This window comes from Cryptosporidium parvum, chromosome 5 (assembly GCF_000165345.1).
Source record: "Cryptosporidium parvum Iowa II chromosome 5, whole genome shotgun sequence".
Taxonomy (NCBI): Eukaryota; Apicomplexa; class Conoidasida; order Eucoccidiorida; family Cryptosporidiidae; genus Cryptosporidium; species Cryptosporidium parvum.
In genome coordinates, this window is record NC_006984.1 from 355,154 (window position 1) to 381,872 (window position 26,719).

The 26,719-nt window shown below is 31.4% G+C and overlaps 15 protein-coding genes across 15 annotated transcripts; 9 read left to right on the top strand and 6 right to left on the bottom strand.

The window, feature by feature from the left end:
• Positions 1-165: 165 nt before the first annotated feature.
• cgd5_1640 (MORN repeat protein) lies at positions 166-1,095 on the bottom strand (the record flags this gene model as incomplete). The annotated part of the gene is made up of 1 exon (XM_001388229.1): positions 166-1,095. One exon carries the CDS (start codon positions 1,093-1,095, stop codon positions 166-168), a length of 930 nt encoding a protein of 309 aa, XP_001388266.1.
• Positions 1,096-1,668: 573 nt separating this feature from the next.
• cgd5_1650 (hypothetical protein) lies at positions 1,669-2,226 on the top strand (the record flags this gene model as incomplete). The annotated part of the gene is made up of 1 exon (XM_001388230.1): positions 1,669-2,226. A coding segment is annotated over one exon (558 nt), but the record flags the coding sequence as incomplete, so codon positions are not given.
• A 164-nt stretch (positions 2,227-2,390) lies between these two features.
• Positions 2,391-3,341, top strand: cgd5_1660 (hypothetical protein with signal peptide and acidic stretch; the record flags this gene model as incomplete). The annotated part of the gene is made up of 1 exon (XM_626110.1): positions 2,391-3,341. One exon carries the CDS (start codon positions 2,391-2,393, stop codon positions 3,339-3,341), a length of 951 nt encoding a protein of 316 aa, XP_626110.1.
• A 1,433-nt stretch (positions 3,342-4,774) lies between these two features.
• Positions 4,775-5,248, top strand: cgd5_1670 (hypothetical protein with conserved apicomplexan domain; the record flags this gene model as incomplete). Its single annotated transcript, XM_626111.1, has 1 exon — positions 4,775-5,248. One exon carries the CDS (start codon positions 4,775-4,777, stop codon positions 5,246-5,248), a length of 474 nt encoding a protein of 157 aa, XP_626111.1.
• Positions 5,249-5,498: 250 nt separating this feature from the next.
• cgd5_1680 (protein with an N-terminal domain shared with the TOG/ALp4p ike microtubule associated proteins) lies at positions 5,499-9,578 on the top strand (the record flags this gene model as incomplete). Its single annotated transcript, XM_626112.1, has 1 exon — positions 5,499-9,578. One exon carries the CDS (start codon positions 5,499-5,501, stop codon positions 9,576-9,578), a length of 4,080 nt encoding a protein of 1,359 aa, XP_626112.1.
• A 28-nt stretch (positions 9,579-9,606) lies between these two features.
• cgd5_1690 (cactin-like protein) lies at positions 9,607-11,253 on the bottom strand (the record flags this gene model as incomplete). Its single annotated transcript, XM_626113.1, has 1 exon — positions 9,607-11,253. One exon carries the CDS (start codon positions 11,251-11,253, stop codon positions 9,607-9,609), a length of 1,647 nt encoding a protein of 548 aa, XP_626113.1.
• A 46-nt stretch (positions 11,254-11,299) lies between these two features.
• On the top strand, positions 11,300-12,250 carry cgd5_1700 (conserved hypothetical protein; the record flags this gene model as incomplete). Its single annotated transcript, XM_626114.1, has 1 exon — positions 11,300-12,250. A coding segment is annotated over one exon (951 nt), but the record flags the coding sequence as incomplete, so codon positions are not given.
• Positions 12,251-13,102: 852 nt separating this feature from the next.
• On the top strand, positions 13,103-15,115 carry cgd5_1710 (CTP synthetase (UTP-ammonia lyase); the record flags this gene model as incomplete). The annotated part of the gene is made up of 1 exon (XM_626115.1): positions 13,103-15,115. One exon carries the CDS (start codon positions 13,103-13,105, stop codon positions 15,113-15,115), a length of 2,013 nt encoding a protein of 670 aa, XP_626115.1.
• A 447-nt stretch (positions 15,116-15,562) lies between these two features.
• Positions 15,563-15,898, top strand: cgd5_1720 (hypothetical protein; the record flags this gene model as incomplete). The annotated part of the gene is made up of 1 exon (XM_626116.1): positions 15,563-15,898. The coding sequence occupies one exon, from the start codon at positions 15,563-15,565 to the stop codon at positions 15,896-15,898; it is 336 nt and encodes a 111-aa protein (XP_626116.1).
• Positions 15,899-15,900: 2 nt separating this feature from the next.
• cgd5_1730 (nclip/MJ0026/YebU-like; SUN family methylase) lies at positions 15,901-17,025 on the bottom strand (the record flags this gene model as incomplete). Its single annotated transcript, XM_626117.1, has 1 exon — positions 15,901-17,025. One exon carries the CDS (start codon positions 17,023-17,025, stop codon positions 15,901-15,903), a length of 1,125 nt encoding a protein of 374 aa, XP_626117.1.
• A 71-nt stretch (positions 17,026-17,096) lies between these two features.
• Positions 17,097-18,455, bottom strand: cgd5_1740 (conserved protein, possible U4/U6 associated RNA splicing factor; the record flags this gene model as incomplete). Its single annotated transcript, XM_626118.1, has 1 exon — positions 17,097-18,455. The coding sequence occupies one exon, from the start codon at positions 18,453-18,455 to the stop codon at positions 17,097-17,099; it is 1,359 nt and encodes a 452-aa protein (XP_626118.1).
• A 227-nt stretch (positions 18,456-18,682) lies between these two features.
• cgd5_1750 (conserved protein with N-terminal HORMA domain) lies at positions 18,683-19,894 on the top strand (the record flags this gene model as incomplete). Its single annotated transcript, XM_626119.1, has 1 exon — positions 18,683-19,894. A coding segment is annotated over one exon (1,212 nt), but the record flags the coding sequence as incomplete, so codon positions are not given.
• A 66-nt stretch (positions 19,895-19,960) lies between these two features.
• On the bottom strand, positions 19,961-20,509 carry cgd5_1760 (small nucleolar RNP protein , Gar1 protein RNA binding region; the record flags this gene model as incomplete). The annotated part of the gene is made up of 1 exon (XM_626120.1): positions 19,961-20,509. One exon carries the CDS (start codon positions 20,507-20,509, stop codon positions 19,961-19,963), a length of 549 nt encoding a protein of 182 aa, XP_626120.1.
• Positions 20,510-20,851: 342 nt separating this feature from the next.
• cgd5_1770 (RAB/RAS GTpase) lies at positions 20,852-21,409 on the bottom strand (the record flags this gene model as incomplete). The annotated part of the gene is made up of 1 exon (XM_626121.1): positions 20,852-21,409. One exon carries the CDS (start codon positions 21,407-21,409, stop codon positions 20,852-20,854), a length of 558 nt encoding a protein of 185 aa, XP_626121.1.
• Positions 21,410-22,315: 906 nt separating this feature from the next.
• cgd5_1780 (MJ1625/yease Yp1009cp-like HhH domain) lies at positions 22,316-26,452 on the top strand (the record flags this gene model as incomplete). Its single annotated transcript, XM_626122.1, has 1 exon — positions 22,316-26,452. A coding segment is annotated over one exon (4,137 nt), but the record flags the coding sequence as incomplete, so codon positions are not given.
• Between the last annotated feature and the right edge of the window lie 267 nt (positions 26,453-26,719).

Genomic DNA, 26,719 nt, shown 5'->3' on the forward strand with positions numbered 1-26,719 from the left:
TTACGTGTATTCACACTTGACTATCTGCAATATATTCTATACATTCGATAAACAATTCTTTTTCTCTAAATTGTAACTTATTTAAAAAAAAATTTGAAGTTCGAGTAAATAAAGTTGAAGTTTTGTAGAAAGAACATTTGAGTGTTTGCTGTGGAACTTGTTAGACTAGCAAGAACATAATCCAACCTTTTTACCCATATTATATTTGACTCTCTTTTGCTTGCCATTTACAGTAAGTATTCCTTCACCATGACGGAAATCCCTAAAAAATTCGCCATCAAAAATATCACCATTAGACTCTGTCATGATACCTTTACCCTGTCTTATCCCATTTACAACTTCTCCAGTGTACTTTCCACCATCAGGGTAAATAATTGCAGCATCACCATCGACCTGGCCATCTTTCCAATTTGCCTTTAGCACGCGATTATCCTCTGCAAATGTTAGTGAGCCTGGCCCATCTGTGAGACCATTTTTGAATCCACCAACATAGTAGTTTCCATTTGAATAAGTATACTTTCCCTGCCCATTGGGTGCGCCATTCTGGAAATCTCCCTCATATGAACTACTGTCACTGAACTTCAAGAGACCATGGCCATGCTCTTTACCGTCAAACCATTCTCCTGTGTACACTGATCCATCCGTATATCTGGATGTACCTTGTCCGTTTCTCATGTCTCTCGAGTACTGGCCTTCATATATTCTTCCAGTTGCAAGCTTGTAAACACCAAACCCTTCCTTAACTCCATCTTTGTATTCACCCTCAAATCTGTCACCATTTGGCCAGGTATATATTCCATGACCACACTTAACGCCTCTTACATACTCTCCCTCAAAGACTTCGCCATTAGACCATCTATAGATCCCATGACCCCATTTTATATCATCTTTGTAATAGCCTTCAAATTTATCTCCATTCGCCCATGTATAAACCCCATAGCCGTTCTTAAGACCGTTGGAATACTCACCTTCATAAACATCTCCAGTATTGACTTTATAAACTCCATTTCCATGTTTGAGGCCCTTTTCGTTAACATCGCCCTCATATACACCATTTGGATCTGTAATTACTGCTCTACGACTAACTCCTGACATGATTTATATAAATTTGTTGAGCTCACAACGAATATGGTAATATTAATACTTATCACGTGCGAAAAGCAAAAACAGCATTACCTCACAAAAATATTCACCCAGTTAAATAGGTATAAACAGTATTAAAGTTTAAATAAACTATATGGAAACGGCACGTCTACGTCTCGACCATGTGAGTACATTTGAGACGTATATTGCCGCCTTAAATTTTTTTTTAATATTAAGTTTTTTAGAGAAGTGCAATGGTTCAAAGTTCGAGGAAAATGCTAAATTCCAATTTTGACTTTTAGATTAAGCAAATCTTTTGTATGTGTTTAAATTACCACGCCTCTGATTCACTGTCCAACTAGCTGTCTGTAAATCTGTTTGTTGCCATTGAATATGTAATTTACTATAATTTGGTCTTTGCGATACCCAATTATTTTTATTTAACCTAGATTATATTTATGGGAAGTTTATTGATTTTTTTTTTCCGCCAACTCAATCTTTAAAAAACTTCTTTTTGGCCGCTCTGAGCTTCATCAAACTCTCAGTAGTCTATTTATTATTGCTATTTCACTCGAATAAATCACAATGCCAAAAAAGGTTTTAGTTGCTCTCGCAAACGGATTCGAAGAAATTGAATTCGTAACTCCAGTTGATATTCTGAGAAGGGCGGACCTGAATGTTACAATAGCAGTTTCAGGAGATTGCAAAAGAGTTATGGGAGCACACGGGATAACTATTATGGGTGACAAGTTGTTGGATGAGGTATTGTCTGAAGATTACGATTTAGTCATGTGCCCTGGCGGAATGGATTGCGCAATTAAGCTTGGGAGTGATCAAAATTTATTGAAAATATTGCGTGAAACGAAAAAAAAAGGTGGAATAATAGCTTCTATTTGTGCTTCTCCTGTTATTGTATTTGAGAAAAATGGTCTACTTTCAGACGTTGAAAAGGCAGTTAGTTATCCATCTATGATGAACGAACTTAATAGGCCAGACAGCTCAAATGCAGCAGTTTGCGTGAGCTCTAATGTGGTAACCTCACAGGGACCAGGAACTTCTGTTTTATTTGGTTTAAAGCTTGTAGAAATGTTGTGTGGAGTGGAAAAATCGAAGTTAATTGCAGATACAATAGTTGCAGCTTGAATATTGAATTTATTATTTCATAAATGGACAATTTGTCAGCTTTTTGGAATAATAAGTTTATATCACTTCAATAAGATAGAATATTTAAAAGTGTGTAATAATTCTATCTGCACGCTTGTGTGTTCATCAGTTAGGATCTTAGTTGCTTAGTGCATTAGCAATTAATGAAATTTTTTGTAAGCATAAAACTACTTTTTTGTTATATTTATTTAGTAGCAGCTATAAATGGAACCAAAAGAAAGAGAAAGTCTATAGGGCTGGTCTTTCGGAAATCTAGCTACACAGATTCTTTTTGTTCATTATTAGGCTGCAAAGATGGTAAAGGCTATGCTAGCTCAGGTGATGGCGAATGTTATTCGGTGACTCGTTGTACAAAATGTAAGAAAACTAATGTATCTGAATCATCAATGGCATACTGTTCAGCGATTCCGACAATCCCAAATGAACTTACACTCTTTCAAGGTTTTCTTAAAACTTCAAAAAGTGGACAAGAGATTTTAAATTCAAGTGTATTTATGGATGAAAGTTCAGATATGTCTGAAAATGATGAACAAAAAACAGATGATTCTGAGGGCAGTCAAGACTATGATGATAATGATGATGATGATGATGATGATGATGATGATGATGATGATAGTGATAGAGAAAATGCTGCTGGCATAAATAGAGGTTACCCTAGTAAACATATTTCAATGAGCACTTCAAACTTAAATGGCAAATCAGAATATTCTTTATTAGAACTCGTTTCTCAAATGACAGAATCTGAATCTGAAGAGGAAAATGAGAATCTAAGTAATTTACCTAAATCTAATAAATCACGTTCAAAAGGTTTATTTGGCAGAATTTTTAGCAAGAAAAAAAAAAATAAACCAGACGAAAATCAGGCAACACAATTTAAAAAAACGAATAGGTTTTCTTTCAATTTAAATAGTTTGAAAAATAAGTTTCGTGATAAGAATGGACCTAATAAATTAAATTTATCTTCAAAAGAATTTGATAAAAGTACAGTTAATCAAAAATTGAAAAGCGCACAAATTTCAAAAGGAACCATTATAGAATGGGAAGCCTCTGGGAGCATACTAAACGAAAGATTAAACAAATGCACAGTAAGTTAAAGGGAAATATATTATTTTTATCATACATTAATAGGTTATTGATGGATTTGTACCTCTTACTGTTCACATTTTCTTGCAATATTATAATGTTAAAAATCGTTCAAGAGTAGGGTTTAAGAAAAATAAGTTTGCGGCATTTCAATTCATGGTTGATTCAAAACTTGATAGTGAAGAGATATGCAGAAAGCCATCTAATTTCATTGGAAGGCTAACTACCAGACAAAAATTAGTAACGTAAGTATTATTTAGCCACTTTTTGAGGTTTGAACAACTTTTTAGATCCAATTCTATCTCAGTTCCTATTGGCATATTTAAAAGTAATGGAATATCAGGGGTTATAAGCTCAATTAAGGCAAAGTATATCTGTAAAAGCCCTAAATGCTTCCCAAAGCAATATAATTCTTGTATAAAAATAACTTGCGCATTAAATCAGGCAGATCTACATAATCAAAAATGGAGGAAAATTCAAGTAAGTATAAATTACACAAATGTTCAATTAATGTTTTTCAGAGTGAAAGTATTGAAGAGAGGAAAAGAGAAATTGAAAAGGCTGTTTCAAATGAACTCCAAAATTTTAGGTAAGTTGCTTAGAAGTGAAACTAGATTTATTGACTTCGTTTAAAGGGAATTTGCTGCGGAAACACAAGGCCCATCAAACAATGAAGAAAATACAGAAGTTCAATCAAATAAAATGAATGGACCATTATCTTTTATAGACGATATTCAGCAGCATTCTAATGGAAACACTGCATACCAAATCGAGAATGTCAAAGATTTGGGAGAAAGTGAAGGCGATAAAAAAGAAAATTTACATAACCATAAAAATACGAATGAAGCTATTAAAATTCAGACAAAAAAAGAAGAGGAAATAATTGATGCACCATCAGATGAAAAAAGATCCTCAGGTTTGGTGGAAAGATTAAAACGTTCGCTGGGAGTTTCAGCGGAAGAAGAGGTAAGTCAGTAATTTTAATAATCCCGATTACAATAATTCTGTAGTTAACTTCAAATAACGTGGAGGAAGGGAATACCGAGGACAATTCACAAGAAGGGGATGAAGATATACCATTTCAACCAGAAATAACGATAAATGACAGAATTGAAAATCCACGGAGCAATATGAAGAATATCATATATGTAACTTTGGGAATAACTTGTACAGTCATAATTATAATAGGCGCAATATGCATTATTTAATCTTAGCAAAAACATAAAGCTAGGGATAGATTATTTTATTTAATACTACAAATTTTCATTAGTTTAATTTACTTTGGCTCATAAATATTAAATTCATAGATTTTGTGCGCGCGAGAGTTGTAGATGTATTGTCTTCTTGTGTGAAGAAGCATGCTATCAAAGGCAACGGAGCAAAAATCAATTTTCAAAGCATCAATCAAAAACATCTCTTTATTGCAAAAAAAAAAAAATTAAAAATGGACAGTGGCCAACCTAGCGTTCCAACCATTCCTGCTTCATCAAGTATTTTACCTGTTTCAGGCGCCCCTTCAATTCCAACATTATATGCTCAACCTAAAACTTTTGTGCCAGTGGATTGCAGAGTAATGCCAGGATACCCATTTGCGAGCCTGGCAGGAGTTCCATGCGTAATTCCACCCCTCCCTGAAGATTTTGTTACACAAAAGTCAGATAAGGAAGGACCCCAAAACACTCAGAATCTTCCAGAACCACACCGTTTCCACAATGGGCAACCACTTAACCCGTATATATCTCCAACGGACCAAACAGTTATTGTCAATGCGCCATACCACCTTGCACAATTTAATCCAGTTAGCGGTTCTAGTATGTATTCGCCTTGCAATCCATTTGTTGCATATCCTTATGGTATTCCTGCAAGGGGCCCAACTCCAGGTTCTCAACCAAAAAAAACAGGATTTTATGCATATTAGTAGTTTTAATTTCGTTGAGGAATATAATGCGCATTAGTAAGCAATAGAATAGATTTTATTATTCAGGATTATTAATCAATTCCTTGTTCGTTTGTTTGATGTTTACACTAATTAATTTTTATGAAAAATAATCTATAATTTGTAAAATCAGATTGCCGATCAAATTGATTTTAACTGATTTTCCCCACTGTTGTGCATTGAAGCGGGTATAGCTCACTTTAATAATAAATTACATTTTAATTATGCAAAAATGAAGAGTGATGGAGAAATTATTCCGATGGTACTTGATTCTAATTCTAATTGTGAGATTCCAGAGTATTCCTCTGAGAATAGTGACATCTTTAATGGCATTGAATTATCGTCAATTCCTTTAGATTCTCTGATTACTAGTAGTGAGTGGCAAATGAGAATGTATGGTTACAAAAAAGGAATGAAAGAAATAGAATCAGTAAATATTAGTGATGTTGAAAACCTATTTATTAAAAGTATTGTTAATGATAAGAATATTTCATCACAAAATTTAGGAATACAATTTTTGACACTATATATTGAGCAATTTGGGTTGAAAATCAATAATTTACCAACTATTTGGAGAGACAGCATTTCTGAAATGCTAATTAAGAAGACACTGATTAATCCAAAGACATCAAGCTCGTCAATGAATTTAACATTTTCATTCTTTGAACAGTCATTATTAATTGAAAATGGTAATTTAAATAAGACAGATTATTTGTGGGATGAGATGATAGATTTCATTAATAATAATAAGAAATCAAAAGGAATTGTAATAAAGCAAATTTTTGGGATTGTAAAATTATTTTCTAGCTTTATTGATAACTATGGAATTGAGTTTTCTCCTATTGCAAAATGGTTGAAGGTTATAGTTCCTTTGGTTGCTGATTGCAGCGACAAAAGTACGAAGGAGTGCATTTATGAAATCCTTTCTATGATTAATCAGGATTCATCTTTAATGGAATCAATATCTTCTTTGTTAACACCTTTACAATTAAAGGAGGTGCAAAAGCGATCAATTGAAACGGAAGAAAAAAAAAAGAAACCAATCAGAAATCATTTTGTTGACAAAATAAAAGTTAGATTTCATTCAAGTATAATGAATAATTCTGTAGCTGTTAACAATAACGAGAGCTCAATTGATAGCTTTGATTTGATTGAACCTGTAGATGTAATGAAAATGCTTCCCTCTAACTGGCTTGATGTTATTTCTGATAAAGAACTTAAGTGGAATGAAAGAAAAATGATAATTGACAATTTCTGTAAGTTATGTGAGACTCACAAGAAGTTATTTATCAATCAAAATGATGTTAAGTCCAATATTACTCACTCCAACAAAAAGAATTTTTTTCCAACTATTAGTGATTATCAGAATTTGTTCAATATTTTACAAAGAATAATCAAATGTGAGGGAAATACTGCTTTGATTTTATCTGTTATTAGACTTTGCTCAAATCTTATAAAATGCCTCAGAGAAAAAATCGCATCAATAGTTCGTCCTTTAACAACACAAATAATGATTAAAATTAAGGATCAGAATAAAATTGTGTGTACAGAGTCAATAAACTTTATAAATACTGTTTTAAAATTTTCATTAAACTTGGACCAAATTTTTGATGATTTGTGCCAGTACGGTTATAAAGAGAAAGTTACCACTGCAAAATGCTCAGCTATCTCTATTTGTAACAGTTTAATAGATGAAATCATTGAAAAGAATAATATTATGGAAAGGCATTCAAAAGGTTTAAAACAATTGATTAATGTTATTCCTTCCTGTTTTGATGACGCTTCAATACATGTTAGATCTTCTGCTTGCGTTTTACTTATAAAGCTTAAAAATCCATGTTTTGGAGAAGAAATTAGTTCAATTCTACAGAAGATAATATTTGGACTACATATTAGCAAACAAAAACTGATCATTGAAACAGAAAGAAAATTGGGAATTAAATCATCTACAATAATCAATACAAACACTACAAGCGACAAAAATATTCATTCAAAAGCTCTTTCATTATCTATTAAAGCCACGCATCCTCCTCCAAACTCAGCCAATTCAACACCAAATAATGAGTCAACACAATCAAACAGAAATTCTTTGTCGAATATTGGACTTTACAAGCAAATTGAAACACAAAATAAAGGCTCAGTTGGTGTTGAAGCGACTGAAAATACTAGTATTAATCGTTTATTGCCTATCAAAAATAAGAATGGAGATTCTAATTTAAGTATGAGACTAAATTCTAATACTAAATTTATTGAAAGTTCAACTAATTTAGTTAATGAAAGCCATATTCACAATTCAGAAGCTTTTCCAACTATTTTAAACTCAATTTCATCAAAAAGTGATCAAAAAATAAATTTTTTTGAAAGGCTGTCGAATAAAGAACAAGTAAATTTACAAGTTTTATCTTGCTCTGAAAAGAAAAATTTTTATTATGTTGACCCAACAGATGATAGAAATTACATTTTTAATCTTCCAGAGTCAGAAATAATTTTTGAAACTTGTGGATCAGATTTAATTTCTTTAAAAGAATATATTAAGCCCTTTATTTCAGATCACCTATTTATTAATATGTTTTCGAGTGAACAAATTCAATTAGACTTTTCTATAAATTTTTGGGAAAGATTTTGTAATTTTTTAAGAAAATCAACAAACAAAAAGTTTACTCTTTTTTATTTTTTCTTCAGATGGATTACATATTACGTTGAAATGGAAATAGCAGCGAATTATGAACGTATAATTATCTCCTTAATAAATATTTTTTCATTGCAAGGAAGAGAATATAATGCAAAATTTAGCTATAATATTATTTATAATATAATTCTAATTGTTATTAATATTATTATCAAGGACCTACAGATCTTCGATAAATCAAATATTCTTTCAAATTATGAAATTTCTAAATATGAGAAGATTATTTTCCTTATAATGGAAAAAGGCTTGACATTAAATACTTATTTTGAAACTGAAGAGAAACAAGGGTCGTTTAATCAATTGAATAATACATCATTTATATTGAATACAGCCATTAACTCTTCATTAGGAAACCTTGGGAATCCTGAAAAGAAACTAAACCTGATTAATAACTATTTAAATATATTTACTGATTGCTCTAACTTCCTAAAAAATTTTGGTACTTCTAACATTCACTCATTGATTGATTTTGCCGAACGCAATAAATCAAATATAGAAATTTGCGAATCTGTAAATAGCATACTTTCAAGAATTTCTAATATTATTGGAGAAAAACTATGGAACACTATTTTAATATCTTTTCCAGATATCCCAATTAATAAATACTATAATTCAAACATCTCTGAATCATTAAATGACGACATCAATTCCAATTTAATATTTGTCAATACATTAGAGTACGAGACTATTAAACTCTTCAATATTATTGGTTCCACAGGAAACCCTAAGGACACTGGAGTTTTTCTCAATAACGTTGCATCAATTATTTTGAAAAAAATTGGGACTAATTTGGGAATAATAAATAATAAATTAAACTATACTTTAGAAAAAATAGATGAAATAACAAAAATACTTGATAACAGTTTCATGAATACGCTATTGATAGAAAATATCGCATACTTTTCAGAAATATCAATACATTTGTACTTTTCATTAACCAAATTAGGAACAAGTAAATTTAAAGTAATAAATGAAATATTCAGTGATGAGCAAACAGAAAATCTATTTTTCAGGGCAATTGAATATTTAGATAAGTTTACAAATACATTTCAGTCTATTCTGGTAAAGGAGGAATTTCCAATAAAAGAGTTAATGGCCAATACATTATTCATAATGAGCAATTATTTGATTTGGAAAGAATACATAAAAGATGAAAATCAAAAAATCAAGCTAGTCAATTCACTTAACAATATAATGGGAGTTAATATAATTTCATCTTTTCAACAAGAATTACCAAGATTAATTAAAATTATCATAGAAGTAATTTTGTTTGGAATGAAGCCAAATAATCAGACAATTTTTGACCATGATTTATTGAATAGATTGCTACCAAAGGTATTAAGGAGGACGAAAGTTTATTTATCTAAAAATAATAATGATGATTTTCAAATTAAAGACATTAATCGTTGTTTCGAGCTCGCGATTAATAAAGAAACAAATCCAGATTCTTGTGAATTAATAATTATTATCGACTTTATGCTTGAGTATTTATTATTATTACTGGAAAATGGATTAGATATTAATAAATACGAGGAATTTAAATTGCTTCTAACTAAAGTACTAGGCAAAATAGATAGAGATAGTTTCCAAAGCAAGATTTGGAAAATAAAATCAATGTTGTAAATATAAAACAATGTTTATTCTAATATAGTTATCTTTTATATTTTGTCTGCTTAAAATTGAAATTCAGGTATAGGGTAGAGTTCTCGAAATAGCTTTTAAACCCGCTTCTAGGATTTAAATCCCACTCTTTATCAATGATTGAAAACCCAACATCTTTATAAATTTTATGATCGCATGTAATGATCAATAATTTATTCATGACAGAAATTTCATTTTCACAAAATAATATATCCTCGTGAACTTTAAGTAAGACCTCTTCGTTCGTTACTAGTAACTTATTTTTCTTAAGATATTTATCTTTTGTAGTGATATACCATCTAGGAATAATACCCGAATTTTCTGCTTTGCCTAAGAGAGGATATTTAATTTTAAACTTGTATCCTTGAATAATTTTTGGAGGAAGAGTTTCATTGGAATAGTAGTTTTTATTATATTGGTTCCAATAGTATCTTGCTTTTATCATCGAGTATACGCATGGTAATATTAGCTCTGTTATTTGGTATCCTGATCTGTTACTAAAGTATCTTTCGTTTGATTGGGAAAACTCTATTAAAGGTAGATCAATAAGTTGATCAACTTTTTCATAATCGTCATATTGGTTATATATTTCTTCTGTATTTGAGATACGATCAGCAGAATTGATAATTTTCTCATTTGCGCAGTTATTATCATCTTGAATAATGATATTGTACTTGGAAATAAGTAAGCTCGCCCATTTTTCAAAACATTCATAATAAGTTTTTTCTACAATCTCAACATTTAATTTACATATTCTAACTTTTGTGATAACAGCGACTCTTTTCCAATAATCTTCATCTGCTAATTCCTGAGACTGAAACATAATATCTTTTAATTCATTGATTTCTTTGTTATTCAATATTTCATTGATTTCCCGATCGTCACTTTGATAAAAATTAGCATTTTTATTAAGTTCATCTATTTTTGCTTTTAATAATATCTCTAAACCATCTAGTATATCTTGCCACTCAGGAATTAACAAAAGATCTGTATTCGTGTTACTTAGCTGCTTGTGCTTACTAACTATCTGATATAAAAGCGAAATACAATCGTTAGACTCATTTGGATGAGTTATAAAGACTTCATCAAGTAATTTGAATAATTTTTTATCTTTTAGAGAAATCAAATAGGAGATAGAGGCGGATAGTCCTGTTTTGATTAATGATGGCATTGACGATAATGTTGAATTTAATTTAAAATATGAATAAATTAAAAGTTTCCAGAAGAAAGTATCAAATAAATTTTCCCTATGTTCCCTTATTCTGATAATTGATGAGCTTTGTAATTGTAGTTTTTCAAAATTTTTTTCATTTTCAATCCATTTGCCATAATCAAAGTGATTATTAGAAACATTTCTAGTTTGCAGTTTTTCCTCAAAGTTTTCTCTTCTCTTTTTTATTTCAATAATCTCGGCAGTATTTATTGGACAAACTCCAAATTGGTACCAAGGATAAGCATTACATTTTTGTTTGAAAGAACTGCCTTTCTTTTCTTGCTCAAACTTCTTTTCCCAAATAAATGGAAGGGATAAATTATTATCACCAAATGGGTTGAACTCGTCAGAGTAGCCTATGTCCTTTATTATCGACTCTCTACTTTCTCTACATCTTTTTAGTTGCAATTTTTTTTCAAATTCTATTTCATTTGAAATTTCCATTATTTATTTTGGGCGCAATTTAGCAATATTAGTAATCTTGAAATAATGGACAACGGGTGTAAAAAAAAAAAAAATCACCTTAAAAGCGAATAAAATGATTGAAATTCCAATCATTGGAAGAGTTAATAGTTGCTATAATGAAAAATGGGGTACTCCTAGACAAGGTAAATATGGCCTATCCAGCTTAGCAACAATTGAATTGAATACCAATATTGTATGTAGAGACAAATTAAAAGATCTTGAAGAACATTCACATACTATCCTAATATTTATTTTTAATTTGAACAAAATAAAAAACTCTCAAAAGAAAAATTTTTTATATATTAATAATACAAATGCATATTTTGTTCATCAGAATGCAAAAGTAACTCCTCCGAAAATAGATAGTGGGGAAAAAAGAGGATGTCTAGCTACCAGATCTCCTCATAGACCAGTTCCAATTGGGTTAACTATTTGTAATATTGTGAATATTGATTTATTTGGTATGAAAATTCAAGTTGGAGGTGTTGATATTATCGATGGTACACCTATTGTTGAGATTTTTCCATATTCTCTAAATTACTCAATTTCTAGGAATGTGATTCATACACCAAATTGGGTAAAACCTGAAAAAAATTCGGGAATAATAAATTTATGCATTTACTTTTCATTTGCATCTTTTTTAGATATATTAGGTATTTCTAAATTAAAAAAAATAGAAACAAATATCCAATTTTTTGATGACGGGGATTCGTATAGAAATTTCAATAAATTACGCAATTTCATTGTAGAAATTTTGAAAATTGATCCGAGATCAAGATATTCAAAAAAAAAGACCAAGCTCACTCTCTTTGGGATAAAGCTGTTCAATAGTTTTCAATTAATATATCATCATCATAAAATGTGTATCAAAGTCATACGTTTTTTACACACAAGTAATTTATTAGTTGAAGGTTTAAACCCAAGAACAATAAATTGGTATAACCGACTAAAAAATTTCATTTCTTTAGATATGTGAGATTTTGTTTCTTTAACTCGTTTGATATTTAAGTACAGAATTGCCTAAGCTTTTATTTCGTGTCATAGAATTTCTTAGATTTCAAAGATAATAAATTACTAATTAAATTTGGTATATTTTTAAGTTGATTATAAATGTCTATTTCCTTATATTTGTTTCTAAAGACAGTAATTTGGTAGTATAGAATGTTTTGTTGGCATCATTAAGAGTTTGATAATGAATAACTTTTTTCATTAAATTTCGAGTATATCTCAAAGTCTAATGTTTTGTAGTTTGCTTATTACTAAAATTATATACTTGATTGCTGATATGGAGTGTCAGATATTTAACAAACACAAGCTTACCCTTAATATAACAATCTATCAAAACTTTCAAAACGCTACATTACATATTACCCTCGAAGTATTTTTAAATTTTCTGAAATGTATATATATTATATAATTATTTCATTATAAGTATGCTTTGTGAGTTTGGATACTAACTAAAAAATATTAGTGGTTCAGTTCAGCATTTTAATAATTAACAAGAATTAAATTTTTTAATGTAAAAAAATATAATTTTATGCGAACGTAAAATTATGCAAAGTTAACACAAGACGATTCTCTTTTTTTGGAGCTCGCTTAATTAATTGAATTCAAGGAGAATCAAGAAATATTCGATAGGAAATCATATTCTCGAGCTTATCAAGCATTGCTTGTAAAGTAACTTAAGACATTAGATTATAACTAGTTAAGCGCCTTGCTTATCCATTAAATTTGGCAATTTATAACCGCAAAAAAAAACTTCTAAAATCAGTCAAATCAGTTCAAAATACTGGTTACCGTAATATATTTAAGCTATAAATTTTTGAGTATGATAGTTAAATCAAAACAAGAATCAGGCCGTATTAAGTCACCAAAACTAACAACTAGCTCTGTAAATCATTTAGCAGATGATCGAGTGATAAAATATATTGTTGTTACAGGTGGTACTTTGAGCGGACTAGGTAAAGGAATAGCTATAAGCTCGCTTGGCTTATGCCTTAAAAGCAGAGGATATAATGTAACAGCGATAAAAATAGATCCTTATTTGAATATTGACGCAGGGACTATGTCTCCCTTTGAGCATGGTGAGGTTTTTGTATTAGATGATGGAGAGGAAGTCGATTTGGATTTGGGAAATTATGAAAGGTTCTTGGGATTAAATTTGACCAATATCAATTCTATTACAACAGGGAAGGTTTTCTCTGAAGTTATTAGTCGCGAAAGAAGGGGAGAGTACTTAGGAAAGACTGTTCAAGTTGTGCCGCATTTGACTGATTATATTCAAGAACGAATAAAGCTTGCTGGCATTTCAGGATATTATGATAGTTCTGATAATTACATTTTACCAGATATTTGTATGATAGAAGTTGGTGGAACTGTAGGAGATATTGAAAGTTCTGTTTATTTAGAAGCATTACAACAATTTATATTTAATATTGGTTCTGAAAATATTGCATTTATTCATGTATGCTATTTGCCCTATGTTGGAAATCAACTAAAAAAGAAGCCAACTCAACATAGCGTATCTAGATTACGAGAAGTCGGATTAAAGCCAGATTTTTTGTTTGGAAGGTGCGAAGTTCCTATTGATGATATATGCAGAGAACAGTTAAAGGTATTTACTCAAGTGAAAAAAGAGCATATTATTTCGGTACACACAGTCGAACATCCAAGCGCTGTAGTAAAATTGTTAGAATCTCAAGAACTTGCGGACAAGGTGTGCAGGCGTCTTGGTTTATCTATACGAGAACCAGGAAAGCTATTAGCTGATTGGTTTAATATTATAGATTTATCAATATTAACTGATAAACTTCACCGTGGGGAAAGCATCCCCTCTGGCATGCCGAATCCATTTATAAATGGAAAGTCACGAATTGGAATTGTAGGAAAGTATATTGCATCTGATGACACTTACCTAAGTGTAATTGAAGCTCTTAAGCATGCGGCATTACATGTTAAGATTCAATTAGAAGTTGTTTGGATTGAAGCCACTCAATTAGAGGCAGAGACGGAAATTATATCGAATAATTCAGCTTTAAAAACCTCGAAATCTACTTGGGATTTATTAAAATCTGTCAATGGCATTCTTGTTCCTGGAGGATTTGGAAAAAGAGGAATAAACGGAAAGATCGAGGCAATTAATTATTCTCGAGTAAATAATATTCCTTTCTTAGGTATTTGTCTTGGAATGCAGCTGTCAGTAGTCGAGTTTTGCAAAAATGTTTTAAAATTACCGCTTGCAACATCACAAGAGTTCGAAGATGATTTAGTTTTAGACTTAAAGCCAATCTCTAGTATGGATGAGTTGAACCTTGCTCACGCCAGCAATGGTACGTTGAGCGTTGGCGAGGAAATACTTAGCCCTAATACAGATATTGAACTTTCATCCAGGTCCGTTCATGTTGTCGTTACCATGAGCGAATTTACTAGTAGTGATAAAGGTGGTACAATGAGGTTAGGAGGTTGGAACACTATGATACACGATAAGAACTCACTCGCCTATAGAATCTATAACTCATGTAAATTCCAATCATTTACAACTCTTTGTACAGAGACGGGTGAAGAGATTTACACTATTAGGGAAAGGCACCGACACCGTTACGAAATAAATCCTGAATTTGTGCCTCTGATGGAGAAAAATGGCATGAAGTTTGTTGGAAAGGACGTGGATGTTAGCAAGAATGAAATTCTAGAGTTACCATCCCATCCATTTTTCATTGCTGCTCAATATCACCCTGAGTTCACTTCAAGGCCAATGAGCCCAAATCCATTATTTTACGGCCTTATTCTCGCATCAATAGGGAAAATTAAACATAATGAGGCCCTCTACGAATTCATTTAATTAATTTTGAGTCTTAATATGAGTACATTTCATACTCTTGTAGTTCTGCTTGATAGAGAATACATATATTGAGTTATTTTAATCCCTGAATTTATAACCGCGGTATCTTTTTTTTTCGTTTTATGAAATAAGATGTACAATTATAAAATTGCAATACTTGCTTTCTCAATTTTGACTTGTATCTGTCTCTCGACAGCTGATAAATACTTGGAGGTACATCTATACTGTAATGAGAAAGTTTTGAAAGAAAAATTACCCGTAAAGAACTCCGACGATTTTACACCTTTTTTAAAAAAGGACTTTAAATGTGCTTCAGTAAGTTTTGTCATCAATAACTAAACAATTGCATCATTATTTTAGCAAAATGATCATGTAAAAGTAATTATTCCTGAGTCTAACAGCATAGCGACATCCAAGCTAACTTCAAATATTGCGCTTTACGTTACAATGAATAATGGCATGATAGTAGGTGTAAACATGATTGAAAGCGAACAAATTAGAGATAGTGAATACGTTTTTAAAGAAGTTAAAGTAATTGATATGAATACAATATCCGATGTTGATCCTGCTACTTCGGCTACTAGCGAAATTGAGACTCAAAAAACTACTAAAACCGAACCATCATTTTTAAGGAAATATTGGTGGTTAATCGCAATAGGATTTATTACTTATTCTGTATTGACTACAGATCAGAGTTTAACTGAGCACACGGAAATCAATTCGGCCAATGGACAAATACACGAAGGGAAAAGCAGTAGAAAAGCAAATAAAAAGAGTTTGTAAAACTACTTTGTGTTTATTTTTTTTTTTTTAATGAACGCTAGATAAAGAGGCCCAATTCCATTATTTGAATCTGGAAGGATGTAAGAGCCAAATTTTGTATACTCAAAAACTATGATATTCTTCTCATTTCCTTCTATGTTAAAACACAATTTTTCATTAGATTTTTCATCAAACTCCTCTTTCTTTAATTCATTTCTAATAGGTTTTAAGATTATTTTTACTTGGTCATACCTGTTATTAAACTCTTTTATAATATTTAACATTAACTTAAAACAGTCATTCGTACTGATCTCTAAATTATTGCATATGCGTTCCACAGTGTAGTCATTTTCAATTTCATTTAAAGTGCACGTACAATATAAGATTATTCCGTTGTCTTGCAACAGTCCTATCGCATTATTTATTATTTCAGCTTGACGTTCGGAATTTCTTTTTGCAAGCTTTATCGACCAATGTTTAAAATCATTTGATAGAATCAAGTGACGGTCCGATGAGCAAGGAGCGTCGACCAAAATTTTCAAAAATCGGCTTTGCTTACGTAGTGAATACAATAGCGAAGGACTTGTCGCATCATTTGAAATAGTAACTGCATTTACTCTATTTAGATCAAAGCTACCAATATGGCTTTGCAAAACTTTATTAAGTCTGCTGAACCGACCTTTATCATATTCGTTACAAGTTATATGACACATTTTATCTTTCTCACCATGTTTGTTAATGTCTTCTAAGATTCTTTTAATAATGATTAAAGCTTTACCTCCAGGAGCGGAGCACAGATCCAATACTGTAGAAAACCTGTCAATATCTAATAAATAGCTTACAATGATACTTGCTGCGTCCATAAAATATATACATTTTTCAGGAACAATCAATGGCTCATTTTCTAATAAATTGAATTTATTATCGTAAGTCAAATAGTATGTAAAGGGAAATACCCACCTTTTATAGATTTTCCCGTTTATTTCTATCAGGTGTGCCTTACTTGAATCAAATTGGTTTACAACTGCAACGTGGCGTGGATTAGCTGATAAGGCAGGCAATAGAGACTTGTGAAGACGTTCTTTGGTAAATAAATATTCATGATACGCTATCCATCCAAACTTTCCACAAAGATTTGAAATTAACATAGTTTATGAAAGTAGAATGAAATAATAAAAATCGGCGGTATCTAACAGCTTTTGACATTAAAATGGCTATTCTAATTTTGAGAAATATTCCAGAGATCAAGAGAGTTATTATCTAAAAAAAATCTGTATGCATCTTCTTTTGAATGGCAATAGTAAATCTTCCATCTAAAAAAAATCCTTGAAGGCCTTACGCCTTCCCATATTAAACTACAGCTAGTTGTTGTTTCAATTGGTTGATCCCATTTAATGCGATTTAGAAGTAAGTTTTTATAGAACTTTATCGATTTTTTTGAGCCTTCCACTAAAATAATGCACGGGTCAATAGAACTAATAACACAACAGCCTGTTAAATGGCAGTCATGTGCATTTCTATCAATCTTGAAAATATACCTTTTGTTCTTAAGACTACCAATTTTAAATATTGCAGCATGCACTATTGGATTATTTTGATCCAACTTCCATTTATTTTCTTTCTTTTTACACTTATCTTCCTGATTATGCTTTAATGGCGCATTTCTATCTTCATGCAGCTTTATCCTCTCTTCTTTCTGTTTCTTTATTTCAAGCTCAATATTTGAAGGTTCAGCGACTACTTTTTCGTTTAAAATGTTATGTAAATTTGAGAGTTTAAGTATGGGTCTAAGAGGAGATTCAATACCCATTCGAATTCGATCTTGCCTTTCCATTTCTTTTTCTTGTCGATTCATTCTACGAAGTCGTGCTTTTTCCTTTTTTGTTAGGAAAATAACAGATGAAACATTTTCGTCAGGATCAAAGTAAGGTTCTAAAGGAACAGGATGCTCAATTAGATTACTTATCTTAGAAACTAATATTTCAAATGGGAATTCATCTTCTGAAACATTCTCCTTTGGCTTAACAAAAGGCATATCCCAATGCTCAAGTTCCGGAATTAGAACTTTAGAAAAAACACTTTCATCATTCAAAAAAAATAACTCTTCTACTTGCCTCCTTTTTTTCCTAGAAACAAGATCAGGATCATTTAGTTCAATCTCTGCTCTAGAAAATACTCCTTTCCTAATAAATCTTAAAGCTTTTTTGGATTTCTGTTTGATAATTAATCGTGGATCAGTAAATTCTGTACATCTCTTTTGAGCAATTGAGTTTAACTTAGGTTCTTTCACATTTAAAGCTTCGATGCAAGAAAATTTATGCTCACTATTTGATGTGGGTTTAGACGAAACAAGAGTGTAATTATTTTCCAAATTCAAATGCCCATTTTCAGTTGTCTTTATAATTAGTTCGTTAACATCAGCTTTTGAATGTAATATTGATAAATTCTTTTCGATTCTACTTTGTATTGCAAGAGCTTTCTTTGCTTTTTCTAAAAGCAGTTTATCATCATGACTTGAATTTAGTTGCGTAGCCTCACTTTTATTTGATGACAATTCATTATTTTTAATTTCAAACATTATCTTCAAATAAATTCATTATTGGCGAGCAAAAAAAAAAAATAATAGCCGCCTGATAGTAATTTAGTACCGGTCCTACATGTAAAATTAGCAAATGGGGAAATATAAAAAAAAAATGTCTTGACATTTTGTGATACTGAAATACATAACAAAAATACAAATTAAAATGGCGACCTCCCAATTAAGCAAGCAAACACAGCAAGTAAGTTTGATTTAAATGAAATTGAACTCCATATATTGTTATTTATTATCAGCAAGTAACAGATATTCAATCTTTGAATATGATGAGAAATACAATTAGAACCGCAGTATCTTCAGTTGCGTATTTGAGAAATTTGTTCGATGAAGAGGCGTTTGAAGATAAAAATGTTTCTGGATTACAACTTAAAGTGTTGAGGCCTTTTAACCAAGAGTCTAAATTAATTTTAAATTGGCTAGAAGATGGAGTATTTGACGCTTTAGAAAAACAGTATTTAAAGTTACTAGTTTTTGGAATACATGGTGAGTGCGATGAGCTCATTGAAAGCTACCACTTCCACTTCAACTATTCTGAAAAAGGGACTAATATTAATTTGAAACGTAAATCTAAAGAGAAGGAGACATCAAATTCGCAAGAGATTAATAATTTTGGATGTTGCACCAAAGAATATGCTAGACAACAAACGGTCCAATTATTGCGTGCGTTGATTTTATTAACGCAGTCATTATCCCCACTACCTGAATCTAGATATATGTCTATGAAGCTTTGGTATTACGAAGACCGTGTTCCAAATGATTATGAACCAAATCACTTTAGACCCGCGAGGTCGTCTGATATACTATCATTCAATGAAATTCCCATTGATACTGTTGTTGGTAATGTTGATACCAAATTTCATACCTTATCTGTAAAAGTTAAAAGTGCTGTTGAGAATTATAATGATAGCTCTGAACTGAATTTATACACGAATTTGAGTGCAAGTCAATTAAAAAAAAAAGAAAAAATACCAGAAAAGCAAGAGTTATTGAAAATTCAAACTTTTAGCAATGATAAAATAAAAGAAAGAACTGATGAGGAGTTAACAGCAGGCTCATCAACTGAATCTAAACAAATAAAATTAAACGAATTAATTCCAAATCATAACGGTTCGCCTACCGATGATAGGACTATTAAAACAATTAATTCAGTTGAACTACTTGAGAAGGCTACTGAAGTAGTAAAATTTCTTAAATTCGTAAACAAAGGAAACCTTGCTATGGCTCTTGATATTGAAAAAGAGAGGGCTAGTAATCTTATTGAAATATTATTAGATAATGGCCATCTATTAAACAAAGTTGTGAAGGGGAAAGGATATCCCGTAAAAGAGAGAGAAATTGGTGAAAGAAGAGTTAAAAATAAAAGTATTTGCAAAAAGAGAATGACAAAAAGAAAGATTGATGAAAAAAATACCAAGAATTAAAGAATGACAAAAAAGTCTGCGAAGATAATTATTACCTCAAATATATTAACTGTATAGATAAACTCCTTATGAGCTAGTTCCTCTTCCTCTAAAACCTCTGGGAGATGCCCCTCTTGCAAATCCTCTTCCTCTTACACCTCTACTTTGACCACCACGGCCTGGTGAGCCATTAAAACCTCTTTTTTTTCCTATTGCAGCCTCCCCAGTTTTTTTGGTAGTTTTTTGAGTAGATGGCTTTGGTAAGAATCTCGACATTGGCAATAATTGTTGAGGATCGATAAAAATTTTGGTCCCTGTAACGAAAGACTCAGCTTTAACTCCATTGTTCATTTTAATAGAAAAGAAATAGGTGTTGATAGGGCCAAGAATTTCGTCAACCTTTCCTATTTCTTCTTTATTCTCTAGGAATATTCTTCCATTGAAGTATGGAACTTGGTCGTTAAGGAAGCTTTTGCATACTAGCTCGTGCTCGCTTGAATGCAGCACCTCTCCCAATTCAGTTATTGAGGATGGGGGACCTGAAAATGAGGGTCTGCCATTTGAAGGTACACCGCCTTTGCCACGTGAGCTACCTCGACCACCACGAAAGTTTCCACGGCTACCTCTTGCTGACATTTTTTTTTTTTTTGTTAAATACTATTATTTATCCGCCTCTCCGGCTAAAGTCAAAACGACATTATATGGCGCCTACAGACATTTAATTATTTGGTTAATGCAAAGCTTGACTAACCACCTGTTCTAACTACACTTTAAATATTTAAACATTGAGAAAGAAAATCTTGAGCTTCTTCTTCTGACTCCGAACTCTCACTCTATTTTGTATTTATAATATCTAACTATTTTAAAAAGTTTTAAAGAAAACTTACCACGTATCTCAAATCAATTTGCCATAGCGCACTATTTGAGTTAATTAAATATAGCATATCCCTGAACATCTTTCTAAATATATTAAGTAGGTTAATGTATTTTATCACTTACATGCCTGATATTTTTTCCAGTTAGTGCTGAAGTTTTCCAAAGACGAATGAACATTCTGCTAGCAAAGTCTTCAATCCTGAATAAGTTAAGCTCAAAATTTTTTGTTTCTGTATCTTTGTCGACTTTATTTGCGCATAAAAAAACAACAGGTTTAATAGATGATATGGATAATTCCGAAATAGATTGAAATTTCTGGTACAGCAACTCGATCGCCTTAATTGAATCAATATCATTTATATCGCATACAAAAATGAACCCCATTCTTCCCTGAGTCAAAGGTAAATATTTTTGGCCTGCAGCAAGAGGAACTTTGGGAGGCCTCCATATTTTAAATGGAATTATATCTTTTGTCCCAGGTGGGATGAATAATTCTCTTCGGGCCATATTGAAATATCTATTGACAAATTGATCATTTATATAACTTGATTCTATTCCTGGAAGGTCTTCAATTTCTAAGCACAATGAAATAGGGTCACCAATTTCCGAATCTTCCGGAGGAAGTCTTACAGTTCGATAGTAAACTCTATAATTAAACATGAGTCGTTAATATGCTAGATATATATATTTGCAATAAATAAAACATACTCAGGTAAGTTCGAGGTTGAATAACCAACAAAGTTGTTGTTCACGAACAAATTTGCAATACTAGATTTTCCTGATTTTGGTGGCCCTATCAGTGTAATCCTAACAAGCGGAAATGACTGATATTCAGGTTTCAACATTTTACATCATTCCAAATTATTTATTCTTTACATAATATTTTTACCGGCAACAATCATGTGTGATGGAGTTTTTAGATCAAAATAATTAATTATTTAAATTAGTGCTAAAATAATAATTGAAAGAAGTTAAAGCAGATTTCTTAAAAGTTTAAGAAACTATATATATATATATATATAGTGTCATTTTTATTATTAGTACTATTCATTATTTCTAAATACCATTTCTTTTTAAAAATAATTGTTTTTAAAGCATTATTTAACATTATTACTTAATAATAGTACTAGAAGAGTACAATAATTATGCAATCGAAATTATTTAAGGCTTAATTTTTACTCCAACAACTGATTTCTTATTTTTATTTTTCATGCTTTAGACAAAACTGTTTATGCAATAAAAACATTAAGCTTACCCGGGATTAGCTTCATGGGTGTTTTTGGCGCCTAAATTACTTGCAAGCATTGCCTATATGTATTAAATTATTAAAAATCAAAGCTCAAAACAAGCAATTAGCTCCGTAGTTATTCAAGGCCAGAGATTTTATTGGTGTGAAATAGTGAATTTCTATATCTTGATAAATATCGGCTGCTTAGAGGTTATTTCCTGAATTTTCTTTGCTGCGTGCAAACAAATCAATAAATTTAATAAGTGGATTAATTGAATGTGAAAGGCAAAGGAAGGATAAACGACTAATTTCATCAAAATTTATTACAATTCGTGTAGTTTTACAAGATGGTTAAGAGTCGTATGACTTCTGTCGATATCTGTGCTATGGTGCATGGCATTTCGAAAGATTTAAAGGGTCAGAAACTGATAAACATTTATGATATCAATAGCCGAACATACTTATTTAAATTTGGAGGAGAAGAAAAAAAATTTTTATTGGTAGAGTCTGGAATTCGATTCCACACTACTCAATGGAAACGCGAAAATGAACACAAAACTTCTGTTTCAAGTATTTCATTTTTCAATAGTAAGCTTAGACGCTATATCCGTAATAAAAAGTTGGATGATATTTCTCAAATGGGTATGGACAGAATAGTTAAACTTACGTTTGGATTTGGAGATAATACTTTTTATCTTATTTTTGAGTTTTTTGTTGCAGGTAATATAATTTTGACAGACTGCAATTATAAAATCTTAGTAATTCTTAGAGACACAAATGATTTGTCGATTGGGAAATATTATAATTGGAAAGACTGTGAGGCTGTTTTGTCTCCTTCTCGTTCCATTTCATCTCCAATAAAGTCTTCGTTTACAAAGAATTTTAATGATCCTTTACGATTGCTGAGTAATTTGAAAAATTACAATAATATGAAAGAAGAGCTCAGAAAAATATTTAATGAGCTAGAGCATATTGATTCAAACAAGGAGGAATCAGAAATTTCATATTCAAAAAAGCGAAAGCAGGCTGAAAAAAATAATTCTGGGGTTACTATTTTAGATGTATTTAGCCGGATTATGAAGTCTTTTCATCTTTCAATACTTGAAAAGCTATTAGAATCAGAGGGCATCGCTGCGAACGAGCCATTTACTTTTTCTATGATTGATGAGATTTCAGAGAAGTTTATTAATTGCATTAATAAAGCTTCAGACGCATTATCACATATATTTAACCATAATTATAAAGGCATCCTCATCATTGAAGTTCCTTCCGAAAAAGAAATACTACAGGGTGACACTATTTTGAATAATCAGACATCATTCACTGGGAATAATGAGCATGAATCTAAGGAAAAGGTTTATATTTCCTATAGTCCCTATATTGAAGGGCATAGCTGGATATCCGGAGCGCAAACTATTCCAAAAGGAATAATAATCAGTAGAGTTTTGGATAACTTTTGCAAATGTGTTGATGAATTTTACAGTTCAATTGACATTGTGAAAGAGTCTAAATTTGCTACTCAAGAGCACAAAACTATATATAGCAAAGTTGATAAAGTGAAAATTGACCAAGAAAGGCGTCTTGAAGGCCTGTCTTCTGAAAAGGAAGCATGCATAGTTCGTGCAAAGTTCATGGAGTCTCATCAAGAAATACTGGAAAAAATTCTACAATTAATTAGGCACTTAATTGCAACGGGCGCTCAATGGCAAGATATTTGGAATGAAATTCAACAGCAAAAGAAAAACAATCATCCGCTTGCAAGACATATTAAGTCATTAAACCTTAAGGATGATAAAGTTAAGATTTTATTTTCCCAAAGGGATTTAGGCTCGGAAACTACACCAGTAGTTGATCAAATAGGAAAGAGTATTGAATTTGACTTGATAATCTCAAAATCTATCCAGTCAAATATTAGATTTCAGTACATGGAAAGCAAGGCTCTTGCAGAAAAATTTGAGAAAACGCAGCTCGCATATAAAATAGCACTTAAAAAAGTCACTAATATTGCAAAGAAAGATGCAGAAAAGGCATCTAAGGGTTTAGTATCAAATGTTCCAAGAATTAAAAAGTTGAGGGCACAATATTGGTTTGAAAAATTTTATTGGTTTATATCATCTGATGGATATTTAATTATTGGTGGGCATGACGCTAGTCAAAATGAACTCCTTTTCAGAAGATATTTAGAAAAAAATGACAGATATATTCATGCAGATATTCATGGCGCAACTACATGTATTGTGAAAAATACTAACAATGTGCAAGATATACCATTAAACACATTATGTGAGGCAGGACAAATGAGTATATGCTATAGTAAGGCTTGGGTTAATAAAACTGTAATTTCTGCATGGTGGGTTTATCCAGATCAAGTAAGCAAAAATGCTCCAAGTGGAGAATATTTAAGTACCGGAAGCTTTGTTATTCGTGGTAAGAAAAATTTTTTACCTCCTTTAAAACTTGAAATGGGCTGTGCATTATACTTTATAAAAAGCAAACAAAATTTCAACCAAGTTGATAGTAATTGTAACAAAATAACACCTTTAAGCATACAACCAAATAATAACACAGAAGAATCCAAAGCTGATGATAGTAATCAAGATGATTCAGCAGAAATATCTGAATTAAAAGTTGAGAGCGATTCAGGAGATGATGCAGACGAAGAATCAGATTTTGAATCAAATTTATTAGAAAGGTTTGCCGAAGGGAAACATCAAAATTCTGCGCATGTAAGGTTTTCGGTCGGAGATGTAAGCGATATTATTCCTCCAATTAAAATAGAACACCGCGTACAATTTGATGAATTACCACCTGAATTATTGCTTTCAAGACCATTTAATCCTTTGTCAATTGATGAAGCAAGTAACCAAACCTCTTCAGTAAATAGTCTTGAAAGCTTAAGCAAACTAGCAAGCAAAGTCTCTATCGATACTAGCTCGTCAGATAGTGAAAGCGAGAAGTCTGTTACAACTCTTTTAAGAGTCAATAATTCATGTGCAGACGAAAGTAATCATTTGAAAACCGAAATTAAATCGCCAAATCTTTTATGCACTCCCAAAAACTCAAGTAGAAGATCTTCCGTTGATGAGGGACCACCTCCTTTAGGATTTTCAGCTTCAACTTTGCCAACACCTGCGGAGTTACTTTCTCATAAAGTGGAATTTCCTGTAGCAATTTCTTCCTCTTCTTCTGAGGAAGTCTTAGATAATACGGGTTTTACAAATAAAGCAAATAGAGATAGTTCTGAAGCTGATAGCAATAAAAATACAAGCATCGAATCTAATATTGATTGGATGAAAAATCTTGACTCATCTCCTCAACAAAGCTTCAATAGGGAAAATGTGATTAAAGCTACAGATGCTCATGATCAATTTAATAATAAGCTACGTGAAAACTATAGAAGAAGATCAATTGACGGAGGTCCAACCCCAAGGGGATTTATACCAGATCATGTTCCTAGTGCTCGTGAGCTCCTTCAGAAGATTAGATTTGATCCGGTTGATTTAGAACTTGAGCACCTTTCTCACATGCGTGAAAGGGGGAGATTTATTTCTGATGCAGTACCTTATTTACCTGAGGAATTACAAAGACTGATAATGGTATCAAATCAAAATTCAAATAAAAAGCACAGATTTACCATTGACACAAATGCAGGTTTATTTTCAAGAATTGACTACAAAAATTTACCAGAGTTGGATTTAAATAAGTCAATTCCCAAAAATCGAGATTTTGATGAAGAATCTCAAAGAATTCAACAAACTTCATTGGAAAGACTACCTAAAACCTCGGAAGAAGCTACCTCAACAAAAAATAACATCAACTCAACGAATAATAAGCAGAAAAACAGCGCTCTTCCTCGTGGGAAAAAGTCAAAGCTTAAAAAAGTGGCAGACAAGTACGGGGAGCAAGATGATGAAGAACGAAAAATAAAAATGATGTTATTTGGAAGTAAAGAGATGAAAAAAGCTAATGATGACCGTTCAAGCAATAAGACTAAAGACTCTAATGAATTTTTAAATAATCAAAATAGGCAGCTTCATATTTCCCAGCAAGAGAAACGAAGAAAAGAACAGGAGAAGATGGAAAAAGTTTACAAAAATAGAATTGTAGATAATTCTACAGAGAATCGTGAATTCCAATACTTTAAAGACAGCCTCTTACCTACAAATAAAGATGAGGATTCAGAAATAATTGCAGTAATACCAACATTTGCGCCATTTACATGTATAAAGGATTTCAAGTACTGCGCTAGACTTACTCCTGGAGGAGTAATAAAAAGATCAAAAGCTGCCCAAGATATTATTAATCACTTTTCAAATATTAGTTATAAAGAAAAGGACCAAAATCCTAATTCTTATGAATACATTAAGGCCTTGAAGATAGACGACCTAATAAAAAACCTGATGAATCCTGTTAAGGTTCAGTTTTCAAATGAAAAGAGCAAGTTACAGGTAGATGATAGGAATGATAGAAATTAGTCTTATTAAATTAGTATTTGTATGAAACCCCGTAAGGATTTTAAGAACCCTCGCAAATCTACTTACTAAAAAATTCATTATTTTGGTTTTACTAACTTGGCGCAAAAAAAAATCAAATTGTCACTATCTTTAATTATGGCAAGAAACTCAGAAAAGGCAAATTTTATGCTCAATAGATGGCTTTCAGTAAAAAACAAAATCTCAAAACCTTCTTTTGAGGGAAGAGGAAGGTATTCTAATGTGCAATTTACTAATACAATCAGGGAA